The sequence below is a fragment of the Aquarana catesbeiana genome, linkage group LG01 (assembly GCF_042186555.1).
Source record: "Aquarana catesbeiana isolate 2022-GZ linkage group LG01, ASM4218655v1, whole genome shotgun sequence".
Lineage (NCBI taxonomy): Eukaryota > Metazoa > Chordata > Amphibia > Anura > Ranidae > Aquarana > Aquarana catesbeiana.
In genome coordinates, this window is record NC_133324.1 from 626,929,400 (window position 1) to 626,945,974 (window position 16,575).

General features: G+C 39.2%; 1 protein-coding gene across 2 annotated transcripts in view; it reads left to right on the plus strand.

The window, feature by feature from the left end:
* Positions 1-16,575, plus strand: part of IBSP (integrin binding sialoprotein) — a 38,879-nt gene that overhangs the window by 5,355 nt on the left and 16,949 nt on the right. For both annotated transcript variants that reach the window (XM_073601048.1, XM_073601041.1), the window contains exons 3-5: positions 4,194-4,241; positions 8,770-8,847; positions 11,579-11,617. In XM_073601048.1, coding sequence (XP_073457149.1) covers positions 4,194-4,241; positions 8,770-8,847; positions 11,579-11,617 — 165 coding nt within the window. The remainder of the gene's footprint in view (positions 1-4,193; positions 4,242-8,769; positions 8,848-11,578; positions 11,618-16,575) is intronic.

The window sequence follows — 16,575 nt, forward strand, 5'->3', positions numbered from 1 at the left end:
TGAAAACCGTGTAAGAGAATTTGTCTCACTTTGGAGAGATTTCTTGGCAATTCCTGTTGTGTCTAGAGGACAGCAAGTAATAAGAAAACTTCTCAGTGGTACACAGACACAAAAGCAAGGAACATGCCTGACATGGGTTTGAATTCTTATCCATTCTACCCAAAACAATTCAATAAAGTTTTAGCATTATTTATATATAAAAAACTCAAAATATGATAAGGCATTATAAATCTATTCAACTCAATCAAATAATAGTAATTGGCACTTGACATTACAGTACTTTTACAACCCAACTATGGAAAATATTATCATTTCTATGTTGACCGAATTTATTATTTTTTTTTTTTACAAAAATGTTGTGTTGTGTATTGTATATCTGTATTGCTCCATTTTAAAGTGTTCCACTGTTATATTTTTTATTTTGTGTTTGATATTATTTTTAAAGGGCATAATTTAGTCATAACATACTTATCAGATCATAAATAGAAACTCTTAAAACATTGTGATTTTTCTTTATTCAATTTAGTTATAACAAGTTGTATATAAATGTATAGTCAATGTTCAGATCCCTATATTATTTCTCATACTGTATATTTTTGTTTTATACTGTGTGTGTATACTGTATATATAAATATTTTATCCCTCCATTATCCAGCATTGAGACATACTTATAGAAATGGAATCAATGCTGTGGTCTTTTTACAAACCATATAGAAACTCATATTTTTTGTATATATACTTCTGGTAGCCAACACTTTAAAGTGGTTATAAAGACATTTTTTTAATTACATCAATAAACATGCTATACTTACCTGCTCTGTGCAATGCTACTGCAATGCTACAATGATCCTCTTCTGGGGTTCCCCGCTGGTGCTGTCTGCTTTTCCTATTCTCTGAATGCCCCTATAGTAAGCTGCTCACTATGAAGGCTCTCAAGCAGGCTTGTTTCTGAGCAGGACTATGTGCGTCAATAGACAAACACAGCGTGGCTCAGCACCAACCCCCCCCAGATCCCTCCTCACAGGATTTGATTGACAGTAGCAGCAGCCAATGACTGCTTCTGTGTCCTATGAATACAGGAAGAAAGAGCAGCACTACTGCAGACGGGCATAGTGCTGGATCAAAGGATTAGCCAGGTAAGTGATTAAGAAAGGGGCTTAGGGGAGCTAATCATGGAAGTTTTTTTACCTTAATGCAGAGAATGCATTAAAGTAAAAAACCTTATGTCTTTAGAACCAATTTAACCTCTAGTTGGATTAATCTAAAGCCATCAATACGTATTTGCTCATTTAAGAAGAAACTCTGCGCTAACCCTAAAAACCCTTTAATGAAACCCTCTCTAAAGCTGCTGAGATCATCTTTTGTATAAACAGAAAAAGTGTTTCTCCTGTGCTCGTGCAGGCGGTATTATTGTAAAATAGTAGTGATTTTGAATGGTGAGTAGTATAGGACGATCATGCGTGTCCCACTGCCTAAAATGACCAGGGGCGGTCTGAAAGAGGCTGAGTGGAAAAAAGGGGATGGAAGACACATGATCTAAAGCATGAATCAAAGTGAAATAGTTTATTCATAAACAAAGTAGATGTGCAAACTTATAGTAATTTCTTTGTACTCATCTACTTTGTTTATGAGTAAACTATATCACTTTGATTCATGCGTTGATCACGCACCTTCCATCCCCCTTTTTCCACTGAGATCATCTTTTCCCTTGGGTAATTAAATAATAACATCCAAAAATAACTTGTGCTAATTAACAGTTAAATCCAAAGACAAATATGCATTAACAATTTGGTAAAGACAAATGGTGATCAAACATGTGACAGATACCAATCAAAAACAATAACATAAAGTCCACACAGCATATAGGAGAAAAAAGTCCACCCACAATGAAATTCCACTGTGAATGATCATGTAGAGGTACTCCAATGTAAGCTTAATTCTTCTTCAAAGTACAGTACACGTTGATGCAAGTGCTTCAAACACAAACAGATTTCAACAACCTCCTATTGCTAAATAAGTCTAAATATGCTCCTTATAGAGACATCTCCATATGTACTGTCCCAATTCTGATCTTCAGTTCCACTTTACAATCAAATACACAGCATGAGAAAAAAGTCCATAGTATATGGACTAATATGATAAATATGATAAAAAAAACTCTTGTATTAAACAAACTAAAACTATTCACATTTGCAAGTATACCACTCAAATTTACTGTTGCTTGTAAAATGCTGCTGATGAGTCCCAGCAGAGCAGGCTGGCTTGCCTGGTAGTTTCTGATGTAACACATGCCTGCCCAATCAATGCATTTCATCCAATGGACTTCCTCAGCAGTGCTCCTAAGGAAGACCATTGGACTTGGTACAGTGCATGCAAATTGGAGTGTTTTTATTTTCTTTATTAAAAGAGTTTAACAGATTTATACTACAGGAATTTTTTTTTTTTGTATTTGGTGTTTGAGTGTACAACGGAACTGGACATAATGAAACTGGGACAGATCATGTAGAGCTGTATCTATATGAAGCATTTTTAGATCTGCTAAGCAATCAGTAATGTAAATCTGGTGAGTGAGCTGTGCTTCAGGCACTTGCAGTGAGGTGTACTGCACTTTGAAGAAGAAGATCTGAGAAATCAACACAATCATTCATAGTAGACATTCATTTTAGAGTGGGCTTTTTTTCACATGTAAGTAGTGTGGAGCTTATGTTATAGTATCTGACATATATCATACGTTTGATCTCTATTTACAAAAGTGTTAATAATTCACATTTGTCTTTGGTAGTCTAACTGTTAATTAGCGCTGTTTTTTATTACATTTATATTTGCTTCTACACATGCTGAGCTTCTGAAAACTGAATTTTGATTAGTATAAACAGCTCCTTCTGTAAAGCTTCTGTGCAGGAAAGTAACTGATGGGATGATGAAGTTCTCTAAAATCAACAAATATATATTTTTCCTGGATCGTTGTCCAAGGCCTTTAATCATAGGTTTGTTTAAAAAATAGCTACAATTCATACCTTCAGTTCCTGAATATTCTACAAAACTGGGCAGAACTAGCAATGCAAGAAATAAGGAAAAGGCAGTGTTGAGTCAAGTGAAGAAAAACTAGTAATAATATTTTAAAATCCTAACATTTATGAACAGGGCAGCCTAAAATATATATAAAACCATGTATTTTTTCCTTATTAAATTCTGTTATTTAGATTTATGCTAGTCAGGTAAGTTAAGAGATTTTTTCTGAGAGGTTTATTGAAATTGGTTTGCAATTTTTGTTCAAATCTAACAGTTTAGTCACACTGAATGATCCATTGAATGATCATATTGACATGTGTGTGGTCATAATAAAGATTGATATATGTTAAAACTGTTGCCAATAATTACTTGAAAGAGAACAAGGGACTGAAAAGGTTGCTTCTCTTTTTTTCTGAAGGCCTTACAGGTAAATGTCAGTTGAAATACAAGTTTTTCTTGCAAAAAATTAAGTATTGTTTCAACCAAAGTCATCTAATTTCAAAAGAGAGAATATATCTACTTGTCCAACCCGGTTCACATCTTATTTGTTGCTATTGATTACCGCACTTACTGTTCTATCAATCATATTACTAAATAAACCCAAAAATATAATGTTGGCTGTTGAGGGTGGGGGTAGCACTAAAGCTGGCCATACATGGCTCCGTTTTTTTTTTTTTTTTTCAGCCAGCAGGTGAATGGAAAAAAAATGAACCAATTCCCCACACATTTGAGGTGGAAGCCGGAATCCTTCCTGCTGTGTCATTGTATTCTGACAGCAAGACTCCCCCGGCCACTTATACACTGATCAGCACTGCAACCAATGGGCTGCATGCGTTGTTCAAAGAAGAATTTTCCAACAAGCCCGTTCATGAAAAGCCGTTATGAACTTGTCATGAACAGGAACGGCCATTGATGGATCGAAATTCAGCAAGGTTTTGCTGACCAATGGTATTGTAAAAAACTTATGGAAAATAATTGTATAGTTGGTTGTTTCCTATAGATGCCACTCTCCCCTTTCCTCATATTTTTTATTAAAAAAAAACTATAAAGGACACAGAAAAATAAATTATTAGAACAAAATCAGATCAATCTTTTACCAAATATTTTCTTTGTTTTTACTTTATCAATTTTTCATATCTACCAGAAAAATAATACACTGATTATCTTTTTTTTTTCTCAAGATTAATCATTTTCGTAAGTGGAAAGGAGATGATTCAGATGAAAAAGGGGTAAGTAATGTATTCTAGTGGTAGCTGTAAACAGTTTCTTCAGGTTGTATGCACATGTAGGCATGCTGCAGGTTGCGGTATGTCAGACCTGGCTCTCTACAACCATAGGTGTGCGCAGCCTATTGCATTAGGGTGTGCACCCCACAACGCAAACACACACGCGTGCATATATATGGCACACCCGGCACACCCCCTGCACACGCTTATGTCTACAACACAGATACAGCATCCGGTTTACTTTTCTGTACAGGCTGCAGGGATTAGGAGAAAAAAGGATCTGTACTAAAACTGCAGTCATCATTTAACCCTTTAACATTAACCAGTTTAGTAAAAGCCTGTCCTGTTTTCACTTGCATTGCTGGTGTTTTAACCTATTCATTTTGAATGGGCTGCTTAACACATTCCAATGCAATGTGCAAAAACATGTGACAATGCGTGCCTTGCAGCTTACAGCATGTGATGTGAAGGGGCCATAAATACTGTAAGCTTAAAATGAATTGCTAAGTAGAAGTTCAGCTCCTAATAGTATAAAGAGATGCTTAACCTTGATTCTTTTTCGGCACTTTAAACATATTGCAAGTTGTATATAAATGCAATTTCCGAATAAATAAAAACACATCTCAAGAAAAATGTGCAAAAAGTACTTGGCTGGTAAGTATATTCTGAGTTATTTTAACTCATGTGGAAAATATGCTGTAAATGTGTGGGATCACTGTTTGTGTGTTTTGGCAGCATGCAACTACAATTACATAATTATAGAGGAGCACCATACACACCTCCTGTACTTTGGAAGAAGGATAAAAATGAATAACAGTCATTAGAATGAAAATGCTGCCCAGTAAAAACGTGATGGTGCTTATTTTACTGACATGTGCTATTCATTTTCAAAGTTTGGCTGTTGGATATGAATGAGACCTTTCCTTGAACTTGTGCTATAGATGGATCTGTCGCCAGGCCACCACTTTGGCTATTATATAACTTGTGTATGATGAAATGCGGTCAGATAAATGCTCCTTTCTCTCCACTGTCCACATGTCCTTGGTTTCTTTATAGCTATCTCATGGTTGGGGTTAAAGAAAAATACTTTTTTTTTAATAGCTATAAAAGGTATCAAATTAATATAAAACAATAAAATGTGTGTTTTTTTATATATGCCTGCCTCCAGAAGAAAAGCACTGAAAGTCTGCAGGTGAGCTGTATTAGCTTTTGCAGAGGAAAGATATAGAAGATATACCTGCCATTGCAGTCTCTGTTCCTCTGCATAAACTAAAGCTGGGTATACATTAACCAAAAGAAGCCAGTCTAACACCCGGTCCTTAAAGGTCCTAAAAGCTTTTACTCAAATACATTGTTCAATTGAATCAATCTTCATTTACTTCCTAAAGCAGATCTTTAACTGAAACATTCCAAACAAAGTAGACACCCTTCAAAATGTTTAGAAATTACACAATTAAATATACAGTTACTCTACCTTGCAGGCTCTTCTTTGCTTCCATTTTTTCATTTTTTTTCTTTTTTTATCATCTTCTCTCTGCATCCATTTTTAGAAAGGGCAGATGATTTTATCTGCTTTAACTTTCGATAGATGCAACCCCCCCCCCCCCCCCAATGATGCGCAGTGCATCGTGCAACTGGAAGCAGACAATGTTGTAATTGTAAATGTGTAGGAAGCATCCATGAAAGAGTTAAAAGAGATGTATGTTTTTTTTTTTTTTTTTAAATCATACCTACCTAGGTGGATGCATCAGTCCAATGCTGCATCTGTTCCCCGGCACCTCTAACACTGAGAACCAATCGATAGAACACCGCCGATCGCTCGTTTCTCACAGCCCTCTGAGAAGAGAGCTGCTGTCAGTCAGCAGCTCTCTGCTCTGCCCCCCCCCCCACGCTCAGTGGAGTAATGGGCTGTGCAGGGGGTGGGAGCGGCCAGCTCAGGTTCTCAGCGGCTCACTGGGAGGCTGAGCCAGTTGCTGGTCTAGGCATGTGGGTGTATCCCGACTTCATTTTACGATCTTGCCCAAGCCAGGACCTGCAGCGGCAGTACGAACTGCACTCCTGTGATCCACAGGACTAGTACAGCCAAACAAACTTTGGCTGTACTTCTCCTTTAACAAAATCTTCTGGGAATGCATGCATAGCTCTGTAGCTTCTTCTGTGCCCATGTGACACTAGGGGGTTGATTTATTAAAAGGCAAATAGACTGTGCACTTTGCAAAGGGCAGTTGCACACTGCAAGAGCAGTTGCTCCAAAGCTTAATAAATAAGCAGAAGCTCTGGTGACTTCCATCATCCAATCACGTGCAAGCAAAAATGCTGTTTTGTTTTTTTTCTTGCATGTGATTGGGTATTTTTTGCAAAGTGAAGCTTTACCTAATTTACTAAGCTCTGGAGCAACTGCACTTGCAGAGTGCAACTGCATTTTTCAAAGTGCGCTGTCTATTTGCCTCTAATAAATCAACCCCTAGATGTCAACTAAGGAAAAAAAAGATTTTGCTAAATTTTTCAAGATCTCACAGTGTATACACAAGATTTGCCTGGAAGGCACTGGTGACATAACCTTCTCGGGGGCAGATGTGAGTCGTTGGCTACCTCACTAGTGCCTAGAAAGACCAGGTGGTAAAATAAATGAAACATAAGTATATGATGAATACCTTTATTTTCACCATACACACTAAGATTGTTTAATATTACCTGTAGAGCTAGATTCAAGAAGGGGAAGGTTTAGACAAATCATCTTCTAAATGTTTCCTTACAATTATATTTTATTATAATGGAACCTGTCCTGTATGGTCTTGGCCACCGTGCTGCAGCTCAGTTTCAAGGTCTTGACAATCTTCTTATAGCCTAGGCCATGTTTATGTAGAGCAACAATTCTTTTTTTCAGATCCTCAGAGAGTTCTTTGCCATGAGGTGCCATGTTGAACCTCCAGTGACCAGTATGAGAGAGTGAGAGCGCTAACACCAAATTTAACACACCTGCTCCCCATTCACACCTGAGACCTTGTAACACTATCGAGTCACATGACACCGGGGAGGGAAAATGGCTAATTGGGCCCAATTTGGATATTTTCACTTAGGGGTGTACTCACCTTTGTTGGCAGTGGTTTAGACATTAATGGCTATGTGTTGAGTTATTTTTAGGGGTTATACAAGCTGTACACTCATTACTTTACATTAAGCAAAGTGTCATTTCTTCAGTGTTGTCACATGAAACGATATATGCTGGAAGTAGCAGCAGAGGAGGAGTTACATGAATAGAGGATTAACACATGGATAGCATGGATGTGTTCACATTTCCTGTCCTGTAAAGCTGGGTTCACACACTCCTGTTTCTTTTTATACAACTTAGTGAGCTGAATGAAAAGAAAAACTGACAGATCGCCGGACCACAACAAGCAATGTTGGTGCAGCGATCTCTATTCTGTGTCTATGTGTTCTGACAGGGGGGCTCCCCCCGCTAGAACACACTGATCAGCGCTCGCAGCCTTTGTCTGCAAGCGCTGATCTTTGCTGGACTTCCAAATAAGTTGAACTTATGAACAAGCTCCTGGGACAGAACTTGTTTGTAAGTAGGGTAACTATTGTAACCACTTACTACTCTATACAAAACATGACATTTTAATAGTCTACTAAGAACAGTGGTTGCACTGTCTTAAGGTCACTGTTTCAATCCTAACTTCAAAGGTGTTTATACTGTTTTATCATGCTTTGTACACTGTACTCTGAACTGAGTCTTTTTTTCTTTGCCTCGACTAGTTTTAATCCTGGTAAGCTGCTTTGCTATGATATATATATATATATATATATATATATATATATATATATATATATATATATATATATATATACTATTTTCACTCCTTTCATGCTCTCACATAAACCCTCCCTCAACCACTCAATCTTTCAAATGTCTCTGTTGTCCCTTTCCTGCACCCAATCTAGATTTTAAAAGAGATCCATACAATATGTGAATGTGAATATTTACTCTAATTATCCAATCATGTAAATTGCAAATTTCCCTTTCTTCTTCTCACACAATTGGGTATTCAAAGTGAATTGAAACGTTCCTTTTACATGACTGGATAATACAGCATACATACTGTACTTACAAGTGACAGTACACATGTCCATCAAGCTCAACCAAAAAAAAAGGCTCCTCAGAAGCCTAAACCCACAGTTGATCAAGAAGACACATAAAAAGAAAAACCTAAACTCCAAAGAAAAACAGATATCGTCTTGGATTAGGATTATACAATGTTTCTTCTTATAAATAATATTCAAACATCATAATACATCAGCAAGAAGCAGTTCTTTGGGAAGAATAGACTATGGCACATTTTTACAGCTCTTATAGTCAAGAACTCGTTCTGTATACGGAGATTACACCAATTTTCCAGACTATCCTCGTGTCACCCTCAGATGGTCTAGCCCATCTATTCTATTTTCCATATATCGCATTATATTATATTTTGTTTAAATCTACAAGTGTGTTGTTGCTTTTACTCTTATTTTTCTTTTCCACTTCTAGGCATTGAAGAATAGATATGGCTATTTTGTCAAACGCGTGCATGTCCAGGCACCTCCTAAATACATAACTTATGCCAAAGTAAGTAACTGTACAGTTAATTTGAATAGATACAGATATATTTTTTATAGGTTCTTACAGGCATACCCCACTTTTAAGTACACAATGGGGTTTATTTACTAAAGCTGGAAAGTGCAAAATCAGGCTCCCTTCTGCATAGAAACCAATGAGCTTCTAACCCCAGCTTGTTCAATTAAGCTTTGGTAATAAAACCTGGAAGCTCATTGGTTTCTATGCAGAAGTGAGCCTGATTTTGCACTTTCCAGCTTTAGTAAATAAACCCCATTGTGTACTTAAAAGTGGGGTATGCCTGTATATAGAGCTAATTTACGCAGGGCTTTACACAAATATATTGTACATTCACATCAGTCCCTGCCCTCAAGGAGCTTACTCTATTGGTCCCTAACTCACATTTATACATACACATAGTAGAGCCAATTAACCTACCAGTGTGTCTTTAAAGAGTGGGAGGAAACCAGAAAACCTGGAGGAAACCCATGCAGGTGCAGGGAGAACATGCAAACTCAAGGCAGGTAGTGCTGTGGTTGGGATTTGAACCAACAACCCTAGTGCTGCTGGGCAGAAGTGCTAATCACTTAGCCACTGTGCTGCCCCAAATTTGTGGATACAGTATTAAAGGTTTGCAAAACTATTTGAGTGTTAAATGGTTAATTGAAATATAAAATGTGATTGTGTTTTCATCCATTGCATCAAATGCCTTTAAAGGAAGACTGTATCCAGAAAATTATCACTAAAAGCATGTATATCATATTGTATACACCTGACATGTCTGCTAATATTATTTTAAAATACATTTTAGATTAGGCATTTTTTCATAGTTTGCACCAATAGAATGTTTTATTTTTTTTAGCATATGTTATAGTTTGTTCCAGTTTTATGAGGTAGTTTAAATCTATGGTTAAAATGCTACTGATATAATAAATCCTAGGACAATGAGTATACAAACAGTAGTAGTAATAAGTAGTTGAATCCCAACTGACACAGACAAGTTGTGAGAGAGATATACTAGGCTTTTATAGGTTGCACTTGTGATGGAATGGTGCTTTTTCTGACAAAATAGTATATTCCTAAACAGAATGAAAAATATAACAACCGTAGGCAAATATTCACATGGATAACTGCATTTTGTGTTTTGAATTTAGAATGAGCCATGCAGTGCAAATATTTACGATAAGCATGACCAAGTCAGCGTGGATTATAAGTCTATAATCACCTGTGGCCTGTTGACATTTCTAGATAAATATAGAGGTTTGCTTTACTACTTTTAGGAGCTGTTTCCTGTTTGCGGAATAGAGTGCTCCAAATGCACATTTTTACTCTAAAGCAAAATTATAATTTTACTGTAAATTCACACCTTTGTTCTAGCAAATGTGTCATGCATATTAAACCTGGTAACGCACAATGGATTTATCCAACATTAAGATTTTTTGATATCATAGAAAACACAAACATACCATGTTGTAATTTCTGCTATATCTTTGTGTACTTGGAAGGATGAGATTTGTCATTTTTTAATAATTCTAATTTGTTGCAAATACAAAAATATCCATTATCAAAAACAGTTGTTACAGTACCCTAACCAAGTTTAGGGGCAAGACCAAATCATTCTGCCTTTAGGTCGCATTGACCTCTGAGATGTCTTCTTCTGTTTTAACACCTAAAAGGCTGCATCACCATGCTGTGACTCGGCTCTTTTCACTTCAGTACAATTCTTGCTGCACTACAGCAATTATATACCCAGTCCAACTGCCTTTGCAGCTTAAAGGGGGGGAGGGCAGTAAGTATGCGCTTCAACCTCCTGTTTTTAATGTATTTGAGTACATTCAGCTGGCCCATACTTGGATCAAAACTCTGAGGTTCAAACCATCGATGACCGGTTTCACCAAGCTTTTAATTTTCTCTTATGTTATCCTGATAGAGCCTTTGTTATATGACAGTTGTTTGACTGTTATCAGCACTGAACACAGGAGACAGAATTGCTTTATAACCTCATACTCAGCCTGACATTTTTGTTCGTAAAGGGAAGAACTTTATTGTCAAAAATACCTTATTTACAGCGCCGCTGGGTGCTCACTTGACCCGCTGGAGATTTTCACCTCTCCTCCCAGCTGACGCCAGCGGCCCTGCCCTCGGCAGTGCTTTGAGTCGGACTACCGTCAGCAGGCATCTCAACCCTTCCCTCTGCAATGCTCGGAGCGGGAGGAATAAAATATCGTCAGCGGGCATCTCGGTCCCTCCCACGGCAGTGCTCGGTGCGGGGAAGAAGTTCTTCGGTGTATCACGTGAGCACCCAGCGGCACTTTAAATAAGGTATTAATAAAGTTTCAAAGGGAGACTCACTGGATATTATATAATATTTTTACAAAATGGATTACATATTTTTGGGATTAAAGATGTCATAATGATGACTCCCGAGCTGACAGGGGTAGAGGGGGAGAGAAGACAGGGACATAGATAAGACATCCCCTGAAAATAAGCCCTAGTGTGTTTTTTGTAGCAGAAATTAATATAAGACTCTGTCTTATTTTCGGGGAAACACAGTAATCCCAGAGAGCAAAATCCACAGATCAAAAGACTGCATTATTTTAACAACTAAAAGTGTGAATTTAATTTATGAGAGATGCTCATTGGTGATTGTCTCTCTTTAAAGCCAGCTAGATGTCAGTGAATATTTTATTTTGTGACCATTTGTGCTAAAAGGTCCTAATTCTTTATTTGTTTCATTATGTAGGCTGGAGGTTCTTCAGAAGAAGAAGATAGCTCTGATGAGGTACTCAAAAGATTTTTTTTTTTTTAATTTTGTTCCTAGATACAAATCACCATGTGTAATCATATATCCTGTTTTTAAAATATGTGGCTTATTGACTCATGATATTGCTTTATTCTTCAAAACCACAATGGAGGTTAACCTCAGATTTAACAGACAACAATACAACATCATATGTGTACAGATTCCTGATAATATTAATGTTAGATCATTAAACATCAAATTGAGTAAAATATAATATCCACTATAATTCACCTCTGATACATTACCTTGCAAAATATGTCAATTATTTTAAATAAGTCTTATAGTGTATCTACTGACAGGGGATAGAGGTAATGGTTAAAACCTGTCCTGTCTTCACGTCCTGTTCCAGATTGTTTTGGGGTTGTGTTGGATATGTGCAAAGATAGATCATACAAATATTTACAAGTATAACATTTATTAAAAATAATGACAGATACAGATAAAGATAAAGAAAATATGACAAGAATACTTAACTAAAGATGCTGTTTCGCCATGGAAACCCCTGCACATGCAGCATGGCCAGGTGATCAGATCAGACGCTTGCAATAGTTGCAAGCTCTGGTGTGAGTCTAACTCTACTAGTTTTATCTAAGGTATATAGGTCTTGTATGTAAGAAATAATCAAGCCCACCTTCAGAGAAAAATTATCTTCTAAATAAAATGGCACATTCCTGAAGGTGAGGGGGCTGGCTTGTCTATATAGGCAGTTCACATTCCAACAAGATGAGTCATCAAAGGTAACCAGAATAACAAGGATATTAGAGTCTATATTAGACATTTGTGGCCAACCTTAATAAGTAGACATGTGCGGTTTGTTTCGTTCCGAATTAATATTCGGACAAATTTTTCATTATTCGGAGATTCGGATATTACAGTATAAGCAAAATTTACAGAATGCTCCAAATAATGAAACGAAATTCGTCCGAATTTCATAAATTCAAATTGAAATTCGAATTGAATTTTACATCGATTTCCATTTTTTTTTTTGTTAAGCCAGAGGTGATTTAAAGAGTCATTGTAATCATTTGATGAAGATTTTTCTTATGTTTGTTAACGTTGCCGCATTTGAATTGAAAAAAATATAACATTTTTGTTTCAACCGATTCGAAATTTATTGATTTGAACGTTTCGAATTAAAAAAAAAAGGAAAATTTGAAGAAATTCGGAATACGAATTCTGAATACGAAATCCGAATGCGAATCCTGAATACGAATTGAACAAATCAACTGAATTTAACTAAACAAAATAACTAGATTAACAAATCAAAACGAAATGAAACAAATTTTTTCGTCCTGTCTATTAATAATATGAAATTTCCTTTTCACAGAGACACAACAGGAAATAAAAAGAGACATCTTCTTTTAGACACTTGTTAAAAAAATAGATTTCCACTTACCTTCCAATAGATTGACAGCGGTAAAATTTGGGATTTTCTTTGCTTTGCCTTTTAGGCCATCTGGGTAAACAGAAAGAAGTGTAAACCTAACTTAAGTCCCAAACCCATCTCTAATCTATTAACAAAAAAAATAAGGGGTATATTTATACATTTTTTTTCCCAGAAGATTCACCAACTTTCCCCCAGAATTTACATATGTTCCCTATTAGAAATTGAGTCTTGAGTGAAAGCTGTGTGAATGTTGGGTAGAAACATTTATAAATACCCCCCTAAACCTTGCTGCTGAAATGTCAGAGCCTCAGCTAAACCATAGTGCTCCACATCTAGTGGAGCACAGAATTTGTTATGATTTCCAGCAAGGACTCATCAATTACCATGGAATTGGTCTGAGACCAATGTAACTAAGTTTATACCATGCCTGGCCAATAGGGATGGGCCGAGCGGACCCCTGTTCGGTTCACACCAGAACTTCCGAACACAGCGAAAGTTCAGACCCGAATAACGAACCCCATTAAAGTCAATGGGACCCGAACGTCAAAAATCAAAAGTGTCCATTTTGAAGGCTTATATGCAAGTAATTGGGCATACAATGGTTATAGGGGTCCGGGTCCTGCCCTGGGGGACATGTATCAGTAAGTCAGTAGATCGTCAGCTGGAAAGCTCTCCATCTCTGTTTTGGCCCTGAGGTAATCGTGCACCATGTGATGCAAACACTGCCTATGGGATGTGGAAGCTGACAGCCCTGGGTGGCGAGGACTAAAAAAATTCTGAAATGCTTCACTTACGCAGACGCCTTCTCCAACGCTCCTCTCTTGACCAACAGAAGATTCAAAACGACGTTTTCCACGACACTGTAACCTACTGGAGTCAGGAAAAACATTTAATAAAATCCTCTTTAAAGTGTCCTCAAGAGATTTTATCTTCTGCACTCTTTGTGGGGATGGGATGAGTACTGAGACCTTCCCCTTATAATGGTGGTCAAGGAGGGTTGCCAACCAGTAATCATCCTTCTCCTTTATGCCACCTATTCTTGGGTCCTTTTCGCAGGCTTCGAAGCATGAGGTTGCCCATGCGCCTCAAATTTGCCGCATCTTGAGAAGCAGACTCCTCGGGGTCACTCAGGATGACAGCATCTGGAACTTCCTCCTTCCAGCCACATACTACTCCCAAGGGTCCTGGGGTTGGAAAGCCATCGATTACAGATTGACGCATGTCGTTCTCTTATTCAAAGCCTATGAAAGTGCCAGAATCCTCCTCCTCTTCCACCTCCCCTCTCTTCTCCTGTGTGTTCTGTGACATAGGAATGATGGTGTCTGGATAAAGTGGGCCTTGAGAGGAAAGGAAGTCCTCCTCTTCCTCCTGCTGCTCTGCCTCCACTCCAGTGCCCTGACCATAATGCCATGCAGAGTCTGCTCCAGCAGGAACACAACAGGGATTGTGTCACTGATGCATGCACTGTCACAGCTCACCATCCTTGTGGCCTCTTCAAATGGTGACAATACAGTGCTTGCATCCTTAATGATCAGCCATTGGCGTGGGGAAAAAAGCAGAGGCGGCCTGAGCCTGTCATTGTGCCGTATTCGCACAGGTACACGTTGACGGCCCTCTGCTGCATGTATAGCTGCTGCAGCATTGACAAAGTCGAGTTCCACCCGGTGAGCATGTCACAAATTAGGCAGTTTACGGGCAGGTGGACTTCCCGCTGAATTTCAGCCACCCGAGCACAGGCTGTGTATGACTGCCTGAAATGGCTACAGACTCTTCTGGCCAGCTTTAGCACATCTTGCAACCCTGGGTACATATTTAGGAAACTCTGCACCACCAAATTGAGGACATGTGCCAGGCATGGCACATATGCCAACTTTCCCTGCCTAAGGGCGGACAGGAGGTTTGAGCCATTATCACACAACACCATTCCTGGCTCCAACCGGCGTGGTGTGAACCACCTCTGAGCCTGTTCCTGCAGAGCTGCAAGAATCTCTGCTCCGGTGTGGTTCCTGTCCCCCCAAACACACCAGCTGAATCACTGCATGGCACCTTTTAGCCTGACTTTGGGAATAGCCCTTTGAACGCTTGGCAGTACCTGATGTTCATAGGACAATTCTGCAGAGAAGGGCATGGAGGTGGCGGAGGAGGAGGAGGGGGTAGAGCTCACAGGTCTGGCATCATCACCACAGCTGTATGGAGACATGGGAGCACAACAAGCTGCAGCACTGAGCCCTGTCCTGCATCCTTTCGAGTTGCAAGCAGCGTTACCCAGTGTGCTGTGAACAAAATATATCATCCCTGTCCATGCTTCCTGGACCACGTGGGTTTTACGGCTGACTGCCTTGCCCAACAATGCCAGAACATTCCCTTCCACGTGATGGTAGAGAGCTGGAACCGCCTTACGTGAAAAGTAGTAGCAACTGGGAACCTGCCATTGTGGTACAGCACATTGTGCGAATTCACGGAAGGGGACAGAATCCACCAGGCTAAAAGGCAGAAGTTTGGAGAGCCAACAGCTTTGACAAACTTGCATTTGAACGGTGGGCCTGTGGGTGGCAGGGACTGGATTTTTTCTTTCGGTGCAGCAGATGGGGCCGAGAAATTTGCCGGCTACAGTCTGCAACTGGTGGTGTGCTGCTGACAGATGTGCTGCTAGGACCTGGGTCACCCTGTGCTATACCATTATCCCTGTCAGTGGAGGCTGCTGAGAGGTAATGACTCGGTATAGCAGGGGCAGACTGAAGTGGGTAAGGAGGAGGAGGAGGGACAGATCTGTGCCCCTTTTGTGTGGCTTTTAGGTGCTCTTGCCAACAGGCTGAGTGGTTGGACGTTAAATGCCTGTGGTACCCAAATGGTTGGTGTTTTTGCCACGTTTGATGTGCCTGAGACACAGTTTGCAGATAGCAACAGTGCGATCTGCTGCAGATGTGCTGAAAAAGGCCCAGACAGCTGAGCTTTGGGGAGTGGACCGGGAGATAACAGCTGCAGAATGTGATGGAATAAAGTGACTGCTCTCTACTCTCTTAATGTCGGCCTCCTTGGGGTTGTGCTGCCTCACCTTCAGTTTCCTCTTCTGCTCTAACTAATAGCACTGAACAGAGCCCTGTTCTATCTCTCTCCACGCCTAAGTCACACTGAAAATGGCTGCCATTGAAAGAATATTTTATACTGTGAGCCATGATTGGATAAAGTCATGATGACAGTGTCCAATCATGACTCTGACAGTGCTCTGTGCCCTGATTGGCTGAGGCTCTCACTGCTTCAGCCAATCAGGGTTTGCAATGTACTGTTCAGTGCCATAATGCATTGTGGTTGGCAAAGGGGGCCGAACAAACGGTTAAACGACCCATTTGTTTGGCTGTTTGTCGAACGTTCGAACAGCGAAAGTTCTGCCCGAACTTATGCTTGGCCCGAACTGTTCGCCCATCCCTACTGGCCAATACCAAGCTGAAAATTACTGAAGTAGGTACCGCACCTCCAGTTATCTACACTAGCTTCTGGGTCCTGTGCTGGGCCGCTTCCCTGCTGCATTCTGAACACAGGAGGTCAGCCG